Source organism: Megalops cyprinoides, chromosome 13 (assembly GCF_013368585.1).
Source record: "Megalops cyprinoides isolate fMegCyp1 chromosome 13, fMegCyp1.pri, whole genome shotgun sequence".
NCBI classification, from domain to species: Eukaryota; Metazoa; Chordata; class Actinopteri; order Elopiformes; family Megalopidae; genus Megalops; species Megalops cyprinoides.
In genome coordinates, this window is record NC_050595.1 from 21,709,980 (window position 1) to 21,727,510 (window position 17,531).

The 17,531-nt window shown below is 45.8% G+C and overlaps 1 protein-coding gene across 3 annotated transcripts in view; it reads left to right on the forward strand.

Moving 5' to 3' along the window:
• The window catches only part of LOC118787761 (A-kinase anchor protein 13-like), a 66,464-nt gene extending 58,555 nt beyond the window's left edge, over positions 1-7,909 (forward strand). For 2 of the 3 annotated variants that reach the window (XM_036543419.1, XM_036543418.1), the window contains exons 25-35: positions 351-427; positions 1,138-1,319; positions 1,616-1,698; positions 1,790-1,972; positions 2,276-2,422; positions 2,561-2,631; positions 3,058-3,102; positions 3,814-3,864; positions 5,304-5,741; positions 6,099-6,405; positions 6,842-7,909. In XM_036543419.1, the coding sequence (XP_036399312.1) occupies positions 351-427; positions 1,138-1,319; positions 1,616-1,698; positions 1,790-1,972; positions 2,276-2,422; positions 2,561-2,631; positions 3,058-3,102; positions 3,814-3,864; positions 5,304-5,741; positions 6,099-6,405; positions 6,842-6,900 (1,643 nt within the window). In that variant the 3' untranslated portion in view covers positions 6,901-7,909. The remainder of the gene's footprint in view (positions 1-350; positions 428-1,137; positions 1,320-1,615; positions 1,699-1,789; positions 1,973-2,275; positions 2,423-2,560; positions 2,632-3,057; positions 3,103-3,813; positions 3,865-5,303; positions 5,742-6,098; positions 6,406-6,841) is intronic. The other variant, XM_036543417.1, reaches the window with a different exon arrangement.
• Positions 7,910-17,531: the final 9,622 nt, after the last annotated feature.

Sequence of the window (17,531 nt, forward strand, 5' to 3'; positions counted from 1 at the left end):
TCATCTCATTATCCAAATCTGTGTTCCTTTTTCACTATGCATTATCACTATGCAGTATTTACATTTAACTTTATCTTTTTTAATATTTTAATTTAAATTTTTGTTTTCCTTTGGCAGTGTTCTTCTCACATTCAACCTAAATCTCTCAGCATCTCTCAATAACATGTCTGTTATTCTTTCACATAGGCATGTTTCACAGTTAACCTGAATCTTACAGCCCCTCTGTCTTCGCACTTTCAGAATGCCGTTATCGCATTTAACCTGAATCTGTAGCTGCATCACTTTTACTCTTCTGCAATGCATTCATTGTGTCATTTAACCTAAATCTCTCCTCCTTCATCTCCCAACAGAGGTCCAGGCTTTGCTCCTCTCTGATGTCTTTGTCTTCCTTCAGGAGAAAGACCAGAAATATGTGTTTGCCTCGCTGGTACGTTTTTGATTTTTGATCCGCGTGCTGTTATAAATATCACATGATGCTGAGGGAACTCTTAATGAGAGTCAAGACTGACAGCTGACTTTAAGATGATCTTACTTCTTTGTTGCAACACACACACTGAGCCGTTGCCGGCGCATTGCGTAATTCATCCTGCCACGCAAGGCCATTGCAGATGCTGGCTTTAATAAAGCAGTAATGTTGGCTTGGCGAGGCTCTTGGCAGACTCAAGGCATTTGATCCAGCAGTTATACAAGGTCTTGTGTCCCCTCCCCAGCCCTCGCTTTCACCAAATACATTCACTTTTTCACGGGCTCGGTCTATTGATTCCTCTCCAAGCAGGCTTCAGTAAAGTGGAGAAACACTGTGAGTCAGTTTCCCTGTTGCGTAACATGGGTGTCTGTTAATAAAAAGTCATCAACAGAAAGAATACACACGCAAGGGACTCGACTTTTATTAAGAGGCCAAAGATATAAATCAGGGGTGTGTTTAGTCTGAGCTGTAAACAGACATTAGTTTTATTAACCTCTGTGTTTTGTAAAGAGCTGACAGCAGTGAAGGTTGAAGTGAAGGGATGTTGCGAGTCCTCGCTGTGGGAGATTCAGATGCAGATTTTGGGCGGGCCTCTCGCCATAGATGTCCGAGCTCGCTCTGTCCCGCTGTGTGACGTCACCGCCCCCCCTCCCTATCCTCTCCTACCCCAGGACCAGAGGTCCACGGTCATCTCCCTGCAGAAGCTTATCGTGCGCGAGGTGGCCAATGAGGAGAAGGGCCTGTTCCTCATCACGGCCGGCATCGAGAAGCCGGAGATGGTGGAGGTGCACGCCAGCACCAAGGAGGAGCGCAACACCTGGATGCAGCTGATCCAGGAAGCCATGCACTCCATGTGAGTCCAGAGGGATTGTCCCCGGCAGCATCGTGCAGGGGGATTACTGCCCCCGAGCGCACCCAGCGTTTTCTATCCACTTACAGGACAGGCAGTTTAGCAGGGGATTATCCCCAAGCACAGGAAGAGATAGGTAGCTATTTATTTTGCATCCAGGGCAGTTTGTGGAATTCGGGTGTGGAAAGAGAGGAAGTGTTACGTCAGGCTTGTAGAGACTGATCTGAGCGCCAACGTAGTGTGCATCAAGCCCCTCCCCCTCGGTGGCGGTGGTGTAATGGGATCGGATTACTTCACAGAGAGAAGGACGAGGATGAGGGGATCCCGAGTGAGACGGAGGAGGACAAGAGGTTGCTGGAGACCAAAGCGAAGGAGATGAGAGGTAAGGAAGTGAGCTGAATTGGGGGGTCCCGGCTGTGGGGATGTCCATGGTGGGACAGCGGGTGACGCGACAGCGTGCGTGTCCCCTCCAGACCAGCTGCGGAAGAAGGACGAGCAGATCGTGGCCCTCCTGGAGGAGAAGGTGAAGCTTTTCCGGGACATGTGCGACTCCGGGGCGTCTGACGACGGCAGCACCAAGACCAGGATGCTGTTCAGGGCCAGTGCCGAGGAGGTGCCCAAGGGAGAGCCAGTCATGAAGGATGCTCTGAAGGAAGGTGGGTGTGGCGAGAGTGGAATGGAAAGAATCATAGATTATCCTCATTACAGTGATTCATGAGGCACTCCTGACATTTTTCTTCCCTAGATGTACACACGGAGTCAAATTCACAGAATTAGCTTAATATATCTTATCTGGTTCTGCTACATGGGGGAAATGATCGATCTTATTGTTCAGGCTGAGTAATGGGGGAAGTTCCTGTTTTTTTTTTTTCTCTTTGCTTTATCAGTATCCTGGTTAATATGGTTAGTGATACGGGCGTCACATGAATGACGTGTGTGTGTGTCTTTGTGTGTTTCAGTGGAGACGTTGCAGACGCTGGTGAACGGCAGTTTGGGAGGTGCCATGGGGCAGCTGGAGTCGGCCAGCGGGGTGGGACCCGTTTGCCTGCCCCGCAGGGCCGAGACCTTCGGCGGCTTCGACAGCCACCAGATGAGCATCTCCAAGAGTGAGAACGCCGCCCTCTCCTCTCTGTGTGATCCGCCACAGCGAGCTACTTGCTGTTGGTAGCACGGCTAGGCTATGAGTCGTCTTTTGTCAATTTTTTTTTTTTTTTTTTTGCTAACGGCCACTCCATTCCTCTTAGACGGGGAGAAAGACGAGGGAGAGGATTCGCCTGACCTGCGGAGGACAGAATCGGACAGCGTCTTGAAAAAGGTAACTAACTGGAGGTCCTAGTCTGTGTGAGTGAGACCTGGGAGCTCGCTCTTAGCTCTGTGATTGGACACTGAGCGGCTCAGCTCCGCAGTGACTGATGCACCGTTAACAGTGTCCCTCGTAAGCGCTGCCATTTGCTATTGCGCTCCAGAGCGCGTCTCCCTGTTTAATCGCTGCCTGGCGGCTCCCTCCCTCTCCCTCGCTGCAAATGAGGAGCATTAGTGCCTCAGGCATCCCGTAAAGGGTGGAAAATGAATAAGCGTCCATTAAGAGCAACAAATACCCCCTGGCTGCGCGCGAGGCCCGCGGTTTAATGCCTGTAATTACTGTCTCCAGCAGGTGGGCTCAGGTTTCCTCTCTTAGTGATTACAGGCTGCTGGGCTCCCAGCCTCGGTAATGCTGCAGCTGTGCTCTTTATTTCCACAGGGAGGCAACTCCAACCTGCTGCTGCTACTCAAGAGGAACAGTGAGGTAGGGCCACACGCTGAGACCAGGGATTAACACAGACACTCGTGCTGTCCCAGGGGAGAACACAGACACTCACACTGTAGCAGGGTATAGCATAGACACTCACACTATACAGTGGGATAACACAGCCACTTAAACCGCCTCAGGGGATAACACAGACAGTCATACTGTCTTGAGATTACAAAGACACTCATACTGTGCCAGGGGATTACATAGACACTCATACTGTATGGTGGGTTTAGGACAGACACTCAGACTGTTGCTGGAGATGACATAAACACTCATACTGTAACCAGGGAATTACATAGACACTCATGCAGTCTAAGGGTATAAAACAGCCACTCATACTCTTACTGGGGATAGCGTACTGTATCTTTCTATCCAGAGACGTACCATAGGATAATATTGTGTTCTACACCCCCATTGTTAGCTGCAGAACCATAAACGCTATATTACTCATATAGGTCCTTGCTACATTTTCTGACCAGGTTATTATTGTGGGACAACATAACTCTCTACACATCTTGAGCCCAAATGAAACTCAAATGAGATGACATACCTTCTTGCACAAAGCCTCTCTCTTGTAATAAGTATTGCTGACTGGCAAATTCAGGAAAGCTTCAATGAGAAACATTTCATTTTAAGTTTGTTTATTTCATTTAAATTTTTTTTTTTTTTGCCCTAAACACGTTTCTCTCCTGTGTTCTCTTACAGCAGGTGCTGCACAGTGTCACCCACCTTCACGACCTGCTGAACACGTTACAGGTACTGCCCAAAGCGATGGCACTGGGGTGGGCCTTCATAGCCATGTGCTCCACTTACTCAGGGCTGAAATTGCTGTGCTTCTACCAAATGTCGAACTGTGGAGTTTGCTCAGTTTGGCCCCCAGATTGCATTATTGACCAATAATTCAATAAAATGTGTCGTAAATCTGAGTCAAATGCACACGGAAACAATACGTCTGCAAGTTAAAGCCGGCCGGTGCCAGGTGCTTTCACTTCCCTGTCAGGCGTGCTACAGTCTGGCCGGCGATAATGAGCTTGGATCTGGAAGTATTGGAGGCAAAAATGCTAATGAGGTTTAACCCTCTGCTGGCCGTGCTGTTTCTGCTTTTCCTTGTGCTCTCCCTTTAACGTTTGTAAATTGCGTGGTCAGCGTAACTGTTCGCTGTGAGCTGTGCTCATCATTTGTGGCCTCAGATGCCAAAAGATCATTGAAAGCTTGTGAAAATATAAAGGGGCCACGCTATGTAGCTGTTATTGGTGATCCGCTTTGCAGAATCTGGCAGCTGTATAAACTGGAGATGTGTGAGTGCAGCTGGGAGCTGTTCACTTTTCTGGTTTGTATTTAGTGTTCTGAGTGCAACATGCATTCTGCAATGGAAGACAAGATCACACCCCGCAAATGACAATCATTAACACTTGTGCCCTGTCAGACTGCATCACAGTAACAATTATGCAATCATTGCAATTATATAAATAGCATCGCCACCGAAACATATTTCAGCAGTGGGCGGTGTTTGCCGTGGCTTTCCGTGCCAGCCTCATTTCCTGCGATGCCTCGCTTTAAAGTTATGCTAATGAGAATCAGTGGTGGATTCCATGGTATTTCTGATGTTACCAGTAAATGTGATGTCTGGTGTTGTGAAGAACACGGTGGGAGAGTTTTTGAATAATGACAATTTGTGTTATTTTTGAGTGACAATTGGGTGTTATTTTTTAAATTTACCCAAATGAGAAAGAACATTCCTTTTTTAGTGATTTTTGTCCAAATTATTTCATGCAAAAAGTAGTATTAATAGAGGACAATTGCAGAAAAAGACATCAGAGATGGAAAACAAGCAGTCTTCGAATGGGGTTGAGTGAGTGCGCGAGTGAATGCGTACGTGAGTACATGCAGGTAGTGTGTAGGGACGAAACTGGCGCGTTACACATGTAGAGACACATTGTGACGAGACATGACACCTGTAGAACCAGTGTTTGATGTGTTGAGACACAGCATGCGCGTGCGTGTGTGTAGGGAACGTGTGGAGGTGGAATCAGCGTGTTACACATGTAGAGACACATAGCAGCTACACGACACCTGTAGAAACAGTGTGAGCGTTTGACATGTTGAGACGCGTGTGTGTGCGAGAGAGAGAACGCAGCTGACTGACTCCCGCCGCGACGCCCTGTCTCCCCCCCCCCCCCCCCCCCCCCCTCCAGGCGGTGGTGGTGCAGCAGGACAGCTTCATCGAGGAGCAGCGGCAGGCGCTGAGCGAGCGGCCGGCGTCGCGGCCCTCCTCGCGGCCCTCCTCGCTCATCGAGCAGGAGAAGCAGCGCAGCCTGGAGAAGCAGCGGCAGGAGGCGGCCAACCTGCAGCGGCAGCAGGCCGCCCACGCCGAGGAGCGGCGGCGCCGCGAGCGCGAGTGGGAGGCGCGGGAGCAGGCGCTCGGCGACCGCGAGGCCGTGCTCAACGCGCAGGAGGAGGAGGCGCAGAGGAAGCGCAAGGAGCTGGAGGCCGAGCGGCAGGAGCTGCACGCGCGCAAGGAGGAGTACCAGCGGGACCTGGAGAGGCTGAGGGATGCGCAGAGGAGGCTGGAGAGGGACAAGGACCAGCTCCGGCGCGAGCAGGACAAGCTAGAACAGATGAGGATAGCAGAGGTAAGCGCGGCCATTTTCATTCTTAACTTTCCTTACTCAAATCACTGCTAAAGATGAAAATCAATATGATGAATATGTTGATGATAGCAGTAGTGTTTTTGACAGCTGCAGTTCTCATTTTGTTGCGTGTTTGTGAAAGATGCCGTTAGTTTTCATGATCGGAGGAAAATAAAACAAAATGGCACACTAGGAAGTGCAGTACAACCATGATACACAAAGATCCCAAGGTAACACACAGCTGTAAATTCAAGTTTTGAATGGAAGCAGTTCATTACAAAAATCCATTACGAGTCACAGTTGCTAGCCGTTTGCCACTGCCGGTGTTCTGTGGTCGTAAACGGTGAGTTGTTCTCTCAGGAGAAGATGATGAAGCGGACGTCGTCCACCGCATCGGAGGACTCCCTGATGTTTCAGAGCAGTGGCTCTTTGGACAGAGACGTCGGGGAGTGCGAGCTGTCCTCCTCCCCCAGGAAGGACTCGCTATCAAGGTTAGATTCCAAGCGGAAAGGGAAGAACTTGAACCCCTTCGCCTCGAACCCGAGCCAAAAGGCCCAGAGTGGAGAGAGCCAGAACCAGATCCCCACCCGGCTGTTGCAGCTGGCCAAGAAGGACAAGAAGGACAAGAAGAAGAAGAAGAGCAAAGGACAGCACTCTCAACCCGCAGGTATGACAGCACACACACTGAATGTGTGCACACTCATACAGTACATACATACACCTACACACACACACACACACACACACACACACACACACTCTCTCTCTCACTCTCTCACACACACTCTCTCTCTCTCATACAGCACATATGCACACACATACACACACAGTCAGTACATAGACATTCAGTACATAGACACACATGCACACACACACACACTGACACACACCCCCACACACTGACTCACTGAGGAGAGACTGAAAGGGCTACGAATGAAAGAAACTGTCCATGAAGTAATTTTTTTAAAAATATATATATTTAAATATATAATAATATATATATTACACACACACATATACATGTATGTATAAAAAATATGTGCTCTTAGTATTGTTGTCTGTGATACAAGGTGTGGCTAATATTCAGCTGCTGTCCTCCACAGAGTCAACCCATCTTCCCGTTTCGGATCAGCCTGTGGACGGAGAGATATTCTTCTGCTGACCCTCTGTCCTCTATCCCACAATGCTCCACTCTTGAGACAACTGCACCAGCTGAATGTAAGGCCGAGCCGGTGTTGCGGCGCGCGCCTGACGTCGGGGAGGGCTGTGGAGGGGAAAGACAGGAGACGGGATCGAGATCCCCAAAACCCGCTCCTCTGCGGGTCCCCTGATCCTCCTCGGCCTGCTTTGGGATGCCATCGTCACCTGTGGACTCCTCTGTCACAGTGCTTGCTCCTGAATGTTTGTGCGTGATTCTTTGTTTTTTTTCCCCCATAAGCTCAATCAGCAAAGACATCTGACATTTCTTTTTCTGTGGATACAAGAATGGGCAGTGGACAGTTAACACACTTTTTTTTCCTCACAATACGACGGTAGTCCGGTTTATGTAGGGAGTAATGACAGTGTGCTTCATAATGTACACACAGCATTGCACGTTTCACAGTTCACAAAGTGAAACAAAACGGTTTGTGTATCTGCTGGTTGCACAAAACCAGTGTCGCCCAAGCTCTTAGCTGTAACAGCCAGGATTGTGAAGTCACAGTTGGATGAAGGGACAGCTGAAAATCCCTCATTTTACAGCGTATTATTTCACAAATGAAGATGCTAACTGTAAGTACGATATTTAAAAGAGTGTACACCCTACCTAATAATACAATTGTTAGAGTGAGCAAGCCTTTTGAAAGGATTATTTTCTGCCTGTGGTTTTTGTGTAATTGTGTGTCTGCATACTCTGTAACACTTGTTTTTCTTATCTCTCAAGAGGAGATTTAAATGTTGTGCTTCTCATTTATTTTTTCCATCTGATGAGTTACTGTAGGTCCAACCAACCAAAGTCAAAGGTCATTGCTGATAGAAGATGGTCCCGCTGTGTTGTGCAACAGGAAACCAGCAGCAGAGGGCAAGTGAGCAGGGAACAGAAATCCAGAGAGATGCAGACAGAGAGGGGGAGAGGGGGACACAGACTGAGAGAGGGACACAGACGGAGAGGAAGGTCGCAGACGGAGAGAGGGACACAGACTGAGACGGACACAGACTGAGACGGACACAGACTGAGACGGACGCAGACGGAGAGAGGGACACAGACTGAGAGAGGGACACAGACGGAGAGGAAGGTCGCAGACGGAGAGAGGGACACAGACTGAGACGGACGCAGACTGAGAGAGGGACACAGACTGAGAGAGGGACGCAGACTGAGAGAGGGATGCAGACTGAGAGAGGGACGCAGACTGAGAGAGGGACACAGACTGAGAGGGACGCAGACTGAGAAAGGGTCGCAGACTGAGAGAGGGACACAGACTGAGACGGACGCAGACTGAGAGAGGGACACAGACTGAGACGGAGACAGACGGAGAGAGGGACGCAGACTGGGAGGAGGACACAGAAAGAGGGGGAACAGAAAGCAGAGACAGAAAAGAAAAGAAAGGCAGAGAGTGATACAGATACAGATAGAGAGACAAAGACAGACACAGAGGGGTAGTGAGAAACGGACAGAGAGACATGCAGAGAAAGACAGACACCGGTGAATACAGACACAGGCGCAGAGTGACGTGGACAGCGACAGACAGAAAAAGACACACCAGGACAAAAACCAGACAAACGGACGCAGACAAAGAGACAGATGGACAGACACAGAGGGGCAGAGACACCTTCACCCAAAAGGCTCATGTCACCCCTGACAGAAGATGGAGGTGGTGTATGTGCAAGGGGAAAAAATGTCAGACGCCTGCACAAGCCGCGAGAATGTCGAGTTAGGGGTCTACCGCAAAGAGCTGCGTTTCTGCAGTGACTCGTTTCTCTGAAGCACAACAGCTGACTGTTAAATCCACTTGTTAAAAGAGGTGTAGACGTTTGACAGCAGAGACCCATTCAGGACACATTTAGGATATCTCCCCTCCTTGCTTTTTGGTGATGAAAACCTTTCTATAGCAATCATCTCAATACAAATTTTATATGGTGTGATACTGTGGAGCACTTTAAAAGTACACTCTGTTACAAGTGATGCTAATTCTTGCTTTAAAATAAGAGACAATCATTTTTTACATTTGAGGCCAATTATTATTACCTTTGTAAAGAGAGAAAAAGGTTCTTTTGTCAATTGAAATGGGCTATTTTGAATTGTGAGTTTGTGTCAGAAACAAAATTCACTAATATAAAGGATGGAACCCCTATTCATTTTAGATATCAAAATATTTTTAAAAAATAGAAAATATTCATTTAGATATTTTTGTGCCTTTCTCGGTACAATAATTTCGGTTGCAAATTGTTTGCAATTTTAAATGTGACCACAAGGGGGCCACCAAAATCCATTTAAAAAGGAAGAAACGTTATATATTGCAGTTCAATAGAGAATAGTAACTAGCTTTGGAGCTGTAACTATCCAGATTAAATAGATCATAAAAAAGAACAAATCCCTGATCTCCATTTACTTTTCCGGGGCCCGGTTGTCAAAATTTCATACTCTCTGCTGAAAGAGTAAACAGCAGTCCTGGGTCACTCTCAGGCAACATTCCATGGTAATCTCACTCTGAGATCATGGCCTGCAGGTTAGCTGTCTGGTCAAAGCAAACAAGCAGTAGCGTGTTTATGCTCTCAGACGCTATTCGCCCGGCCCTTGCTGTCCTCATTCATCAGGGTTCATTCTGAACATGCGATGGAAGTTAGCTTTCATTTCCAAAGCTAAATTCCCTCAGCTTTCAAGTTTATTTCTTTAATCAGCTGTGCTGCCTGGCGTTTCTTTTCTCAAATTGTCAAGCATATTTTATGTCCCTGGTTTTCATTTATTGTGTTATTTCCTCCTTTTTGCAGTATGGGGGGTTTTGATTCATATTTCTGTGGCTGTAAAAAGCTCATTTGGCCAGTATTTCAGCTGAGTCATTTGTTCTACTTAATGAGTGGAATTAAAGCATGACACGTCACGCCCTCCCCCACATGTGCGTTTGCAGCCTGAAATGTGGTGCTAAATATGATTTGAGTTGTTTGCCTTGGTTAATGTTCGGTCATTCTGCCTTGCTTCGACCACCAGAGGGCGGTGTTGCAATTCCCCATGTTTTCCAGTAATACTGACACTTAACAAGCAAAGGGAAACTTTAAACTTAACACTGTGGGGATAGTCATTTTGATATTACCCAGTCTCTCTGTCAGAATGTTCCTAAGCCAGACGTGTACATAAAAATCACCACTTTAATGAAGTAAAGGAACATGGTTTTCCTGATACTCACAACTATTGAGTATTGAGAGAAGCATAGGGAAATATTATCACTGTACATTATGACTGGGTCTTAAAAGAAAGATGTTATAAGTATGGTTTGCCTTAATAACTACTCTGTCCTGCCACGCCCATACCTGATAGCTTTGAACCTTTGTCTTAAGGGACAATCTGTAAAACATGGTAAAAAAAAAAACACAAAAAAGTTCTTCAGGCTTTCAAAAGTGTAAAAGTGAGTTTAGTGTTAATTTGTCAAACAGTTGTATTTGCAAAAATACAAGGACAAAAAAAGAAAAAAGAAAAAAAAAACGGAGACCTTGCGTAGCCTTATACTAATAATGAAATGCACTAGAACATTACCCTGCATCTTCTCAGGATCACCCAATAGGTTTTGTTTTTTTACCTCTGCTTTCAAAGTAAAGAATTTGTTTGTACTAAGGGTACAGTTTTATTTTCTTGCTGATTTCTGTATAAAAAAGGGCAAAACAACTATTATGTAAATATCATTCATGTAAAAAAAAATTGAAATGTAAAAGTATTAATTGTGTTTTTTTGTGATTCATTTCAGCTTTTTATAATGAGGCTTTATTTATCTGTGTTCTCCCCACCGTGGAGCTATAAAATGTAAAGTCATGTTTTTTTCCCCCCTCATAATAAATAACTGTTATTGTAAGTCTGTGTTGTTTGGTTTGCTGCCATTACAGATGGCACACGTGGCGTAGCGGAACTGCCTTGCACTCGGTCCTGTCGAGCCGGCTTCACCAGTGCCTCACTTTCAAGGCTGAGATGAATGTGAGCCCTAATTGAGTGATTGATGTCAGCAGCATGCAGGGTTTTGTGTGATTGAACCACTTGTTGGTGCTTCCTCTGTGCCTGTCGGTACTGTTTGCTCACGGAGAGAGAGCTCTATTCCTGTTTTCATTTGCGGCGAGCTGTGGAATTGGTCCGGCCGAAGGGCAAACAGAACTGTGTTTGTTCCAATCTTCCCACTCCCCCCCATCTCCCCCCCCCCCACCCTGCCTCTGTTGTCTTGGATCTGAGGCAGTTACAGAAAGCTGTTCCTGCAATTGTTTAGCCTTTGTTTGTTACCTGGGACATTATTTGCTTGCTGTTACATGTGGTCCAAATTGTAAATTTTGACTGCAAGGTAAGGCATTAAGTTTATTCTCTGGAATTGCTTGAAAGTGTCTTAAAAGCCCAGCAATTATCCCATAACAACATGTTTAATTCATATTGAGGTAAACATAGAGAGAAACAGTGAACCAATAAAGAAGCATTTGTGGGCTCTGTTGGGACTAAAAGACCAAAGATTGTCAATAGTTAATATCCAGCTGTACACCTGTTTCCAGGACTGTTCTATGGTAAAGTGTCCTCTGGAACTGACCAATAGGCAGACTTCTTAGCCTGTAGGCCCCATAAACAATACAGGCCATAACCAAAAAAGCTTGCAGGCTATCTGTGATTCTGCTACTCTGACATGGGTTTCTTTGTCTCATCGTGACCTTTTCTAAACATTTCTCTTCCCACTCATGTTCGTTTGCCCGCCAGTCTTGAGCAGTAGAGACAACTCTTCATGAAGCGGAATCCACATGCACTGATCAGCATGCGTCACTTCTGCCCTTTCCGAAGTCTTTGTGCGAGCTCGTTTATAGATACGCGCACTGCGCTGTCGCCAGGTCGGCTGAAGGAACCGGAGACAGAAAGAAGATGTCTTTTTGAAGGGCAGAGGAAATTGGAGCCTTTGTTGTACTCTGTGCGGCCGACGCCGTGTCTGTCGAAAAGGGGGCTGATGATTCTCAGGAACAATACTGGCCACAGCTCTGATACGGCCTCATGTCACATCTCAGGGTTTAGACTCACCAGAGACACTGGTAAAGGGGTCATGTTGACAGCAGCATAATGTCAATTGACAGCGAGAGAAGTATACGTTATTATACTAGATAGAGGTGTCACATTTTATCATATGACCGCGCTGAAGGGACCATTGGACTCACTCTACACATTTCTGTAATATTTCGATTTAATACTAATTGTTAATTTCCCATAATGCAACATTTTTGGAGGGTTTTATTATACCTTGTCTTGTGTGACAGCTGTAAGGATGTGATGTGAAATGTTCATGTTTACCTATGAAAATAATTAGTAAATATGAAAATAGTCAACACACTTGACACTGTTGCTCATTCAACTTGAATGGATACACTTATGTTCTATGGTGCTGGAAGTAGCTCTGGATAATATTGTCAGATAAATGAATGTTATATAATGTAATGTAACTTAAATAACGTGTTTCAGCCTTGAAAGATGGTGACCTGCGTATGTATTGCATTAAGTAACAGATCCTGGGTTCATAAAAGCTTGCGGTCATCAATCCAACGGGCCCAGGTGTCCTCGGGTCATTCCATAAGCCCTACCTGTGGAGAGCTGGTTTAACACGCCGCTGCGCTCTGTCAGTCGCCTGCGTTACCACTTCAACCGCGATTGCAAAAGCGCAGGCAGTTGACCGGGGCTACGGTCACACGTCTCCCTCCTTCATCAATCTCTGGGTTCTGTTCCCAGGGGCCTCCGTGATGAGGCAACCGCGCTGGGGTGCATAATTTAGCCTCCATCTGGACTGGCATCTCATCATCTCCGAATCATATTTCACCCCCCTGTTTCTTACTGACTGGGCTCTTTCTGCGGGACCACTCTCACATACTCTTTTCAGTGCCTATTTATTCTAATTGATCCTCCATCCCTGATTTGCTGAATAGGCCTGTTTTAGACCCTTTTCCGATGCTCATAAATTACGGCATTAGGCCGTATTGATTGCAGTAGAAAAGCAGTGGAACAAGGAATCATTTTTCCCTCTTAAAGTCTCAGGCATTGCTGGGGCATAGAGGATTCCTACAACGTGTAATATTGCCAGTATGATGGGTCAGGACATGGGCCTTTTAGTTGTTTTGTAACTGAAACACAAACTTTACGTTTTTCCCCACTTGCTGTGAGTCATCTATGTCCAGATGACACTACGCATAATGAAGATGTCTGACATGTGGAAGCAAGAATAACTTTGGAACAATAAGATGATCCAGCCTTATACTGTCTTAATTGGCTGCTTATCCCCTCTGTGCATCTAAGTAAGATGATGAGGCCACGCCCTTATTTCAGTGGGATGTGAAGCCACACCCTCCACAGCATGGGTCGGGGACCAATCGCAGGGTACGTCTAGCCTGAGGAACAGGAAGGAGGGGTACTGCACAGGGCGCGCACATGCCAGAGCCTAGCCCGCGTGCTGCTTCTTTAATGCTGTCACTGAGGGTCTTTTACTGTGCCCGTTACCCTGGGGATTAGCGCACCAACCAGGGCTGGCAGTGTTTGAAAATCCCTGCCAATTGTGCGAGCTTTGATTAGCGCTGGCCTGGCTGGGCCTTCTCTGGAAAACCCATTCAGTGAACCGCTGGTGACCGAGTAGGAAGCTTTAGTCAATGGAGTCAAAATCAAAAGTGCACAGCTAGACTGATCTGAATTCAGTGGTTTTGTAATAACTTTTTATATAAACATGAATTCATTTGGTCCTCTTTCGGTGATAGGTAAATTGCAGGTAGAGATGTGTAGATACTATTATGCCAGGGGACTGCAGCACAGTCAACCACAACTCCCCACTGAGTTTATTTTGCTGTGTGACCTGGTGGCACAGTACTAGAAACAAACAGGTGGAAGCTTCTGGAATGGTGCACTCTGAACTCCACCCCCATAGACGCAGCCAGTCCTATGGTTCCAATGTGGCTGTCAGTGGCTGTAGTGCTATGTGGCAGTCTACTCTTGATGCCGAAAAAAGAGATGTGCCTTTTCCACTCCGTTCAGGTTGTTTCAATGGAGAATTATTCTTTCACGTTTATTCATTTTCAGATTTGATGACAGACCAGGTTTATCTGGAATTATTTGACTTGCTATTTTAAGATCAGCTGTTGTGTACATGAATTTCAAGCAAACCTGCCAAAGTCTTCCAGTAAGACTGTGCATGCAGGTTTTTGTTCAACCCTCTGCCCTTAATCACTTAAATAGCTCAATAATTTGCTGAGTTATACATTAAGTTAATTATATGCTGAATTAATATGCTGAATCACCTCAGAAAACGCTCTAAAAATACGACACATATCCTGCCATGTATTTTGCTGAAATGTATAGGCCTAAAGGGTACAGCTGTGTTTTCTACGTATCCTGGGAGATCTGGCTGGAGCTCAGACTTGTGCACACATGGTGCTCCAGGAATTGAGTGACACACCAGTCTGAAAGGCTGTGATTTAAATGATTGCTGTTGGGCAGAGTTCCATGGTTACAGGCGTAGGCACACTCAGTCCCTGACGACTGCTCGCTATCTGGTCAATGACAGCTGCTTGGCAGAAAAAAAAAAAAAACAAGGCAGCAGGGGAAAGAATGTGATCAGAAATTAATATATGAAATCTGAAATCCATCAGCCAAAAGCAGGTCAGTACAGCTGTGTTTTTGTGATATAAACATATAGTGACCAGGTCAGGTGGCATTTGATCATAAATCGGTGACTGAACAAAATGGCAAAGAAAGGATACAGGTTTAATACGGTAGGAGTTGACCATGTGAGATGACTCTCACAAGACGACATTCAAAGGATGGAAATGGATTGAAATGGAAGGACCAAGTGGTCTAATGTGTGAAATCCTCCGTTTCATCCAATGTCAGTCGGTCTACAAACAAGTTGACCTTGGCTATTTCGCATTTTTCATGTTTTGCATATTTAACACAGCTTACACTCTTATTATCAATACGTGTTAATGTACTTTTATGCTAAATATATTTGGATGTGCTTATCTGGTCAACATAAGCGTGCATAGTGTAAAATGCGTAGAGCAATGTGTGCACACACACTTATAAAATGATTGCTGTTTATGTGTGTTTGAATGGCCTGTCTGAAAGCTGGGTGATAGTGTGATCTCACTGTATGCGATGGCAGGTGAATGGCGGAGGGGAGACGTGCTCATGAACGGGCTCTGGGGTGACGGGCAGGCCTCGGCGGCCCATTGAGAAATGCATGAATAAGTTTGCCGAGGCCCGCCTGACAAAGGGCCCCTTTCAGAGATCCTCAAAGACGGCAGCAAAGATAATGGTTTGGCTGTGAAGGAAAACTCACCAGTCAGCAAAGTCCCCGCAGCTCTGTCTCCACCACTAGGGCCTCCAGGCTCTCTTTTCACATGCAAATACAGACAAAAAACTTAGCTGCGCTTAGAAAGGAGTGATTCAGATTTGCTCCCCCTTGTCTGACGGGCAATTCCTTAGTTTCTTTTCAGAAGGTGTCGTTCTTAAGCCGGTCGCTTTCTGCTCAGCTGAACTTCACAACCAAATGACCTACAGTGCGGTGAAGGGTATTCTCTTAAGATGTGTTTCCCTTAAGAAGAGTGCCGTTGATTTTTTTTGATATCTCAATATGATATTTCAGTGTAGGTTCCCTTAACCAAGGTTACTTTAACAGCTTACTTGCTTTTACACCTTGTATTTTCCAGCACTCATTTGTGCTGCTAGATTTTTAAAGCACAATTGGAGTAAGGTGCTGGATATCAGCTGTGTTCTTGTATACTGTAGGATATTTGCAGCCAAGAAATCATTGATCACTTCCTCTTCCTGTCAGCACTGTAAGATGTGGATGCTGTTACCTTATTGTCCTGAATACAGCAACATGTAGAAAGTAGCTAATGGTAGACTTTGTAAACATCTAAAGTTTGGTATAGTGAATGCCTTTTGATTCAGGACAGACAGTATTTTGTTGGGATATTCTTTGATATAAAAAAGCAATTCAACATCTCTGCTCCTTACACTTGACTGGAATTCACTGGATATCACTCTGTCTGAGTGCTTTTAAAACCTATTTGCGGTTTCTACCTTGACTTTCTGAGTGGGGGGCAGTTACTGCAGCCATTTATAGTTCTGTTGACGTACACAGTGGATGGTATGCGTGAAGGTCATGGGAGGGTTTGTAATTGATGACCTCCTAAAAGGGGCTTAATGCTGCGCTGAAACAGCCATTGGTCTCACTCCCCCTGCGAGTATTGATGTCGATGGTGTAACTGTGGTGAGAGCAGTATATCTCCCCTGGTAATACCAGATCTGATATTCTGTATATGGACAATATACAGGTTACTGCCCGCTACTGAGGGCCCAGAATATTTTGGTCTAGCAGGCCCAAAAATCCTTCTGTAATTACTGGAGAGGAAAGTCCTCTTATTCAGCTGGAGCCTTCACTCTCTGTTTCACCACATTTCCGGCTGTAATTGATCTGGATACAGTCCCCCGCCGCAGGTTCACATTTTTTTAATATCATATCATAATAGAAATGCTTGAGGAGTTTGTGTCCATCTGAGGTCAAGGTCCATTTTCCTCGCCCCAGTTCCTGCCGGTGTCATCCGCATTATTGATGCTTTGCTCCTGCAGGGCTTGCGGTGGCAAGAATGTGAGTAATTAAGATGGCTAATAAGGTGTGACAAATGAAGACGAGGGTTAATCTAGGAAGGCCTTTCGGTGACCGTTGATGGCCATCCCCTGTCCACTGCATCTTCATAATTGCCGCTGGCTCTCTCGGTCTTTATCGACGTTTCACCGTTTGCGTTTCCCTTTGCCGGGTAAGCCGTAGATGATGCATGAGCATGCCGAATTGGAGGAAGGGGGACCAGTTTCATTATTGCGTAAATTTCCATTCGGTGGACTATAGTATACCATGCCATTGTATAGGTATCTGTGCTTATGAGACTATAAATTGGGTGTTTAACCCTTCTACAGCCTTAGATATTGCAGGCTTTCATTTCCAGGCCATGATGCTGCTGGCCCATAGGGTTTTCTGTCATGCTATCATTTAAACCACATAATGCACCCTGTATGACTTGAGGCTGAGAGAACGTGCTTCTTTTCTTAAACCCTCACGGGTGTGAAGTCCCACAGGGGGTGGCCAACATGATGGATAGAGTATTTTCATTACATTACATTACATTCATTTAGCAGATGTTCTTATCCAGAGCAACTTCCAGCACAATAGAACATTAGTGTATCCATTCAAGTTGAATGAGCAACAGGGTCAGACCAGGCTAACAACACTCCCAGACCAGTGAGTGTGAGCATAACACTATTCAAGCCCTACTCTTACATAACTTGTGCAACCTGATCAAACAAGGGAAGCCAAGTATACCACCATATATCAGTTACTAGATGACAGAATCCAAACACATCACAATGCTACACATAAAATAAACAGCAGCATGTAAAATAAACAGCATCTTTTAGGAGACTTCACAGCATGGTCCAGATTAGGGTTTCCACACTGTTATGGGACCCAGTAAAACAACACTGTGTTAAATTAGTGGAGCTCTCCATTTGTTTTGCACTTCCAAAAGTTTTTCCGCAGAAATTTCAGGAAGCTTTGC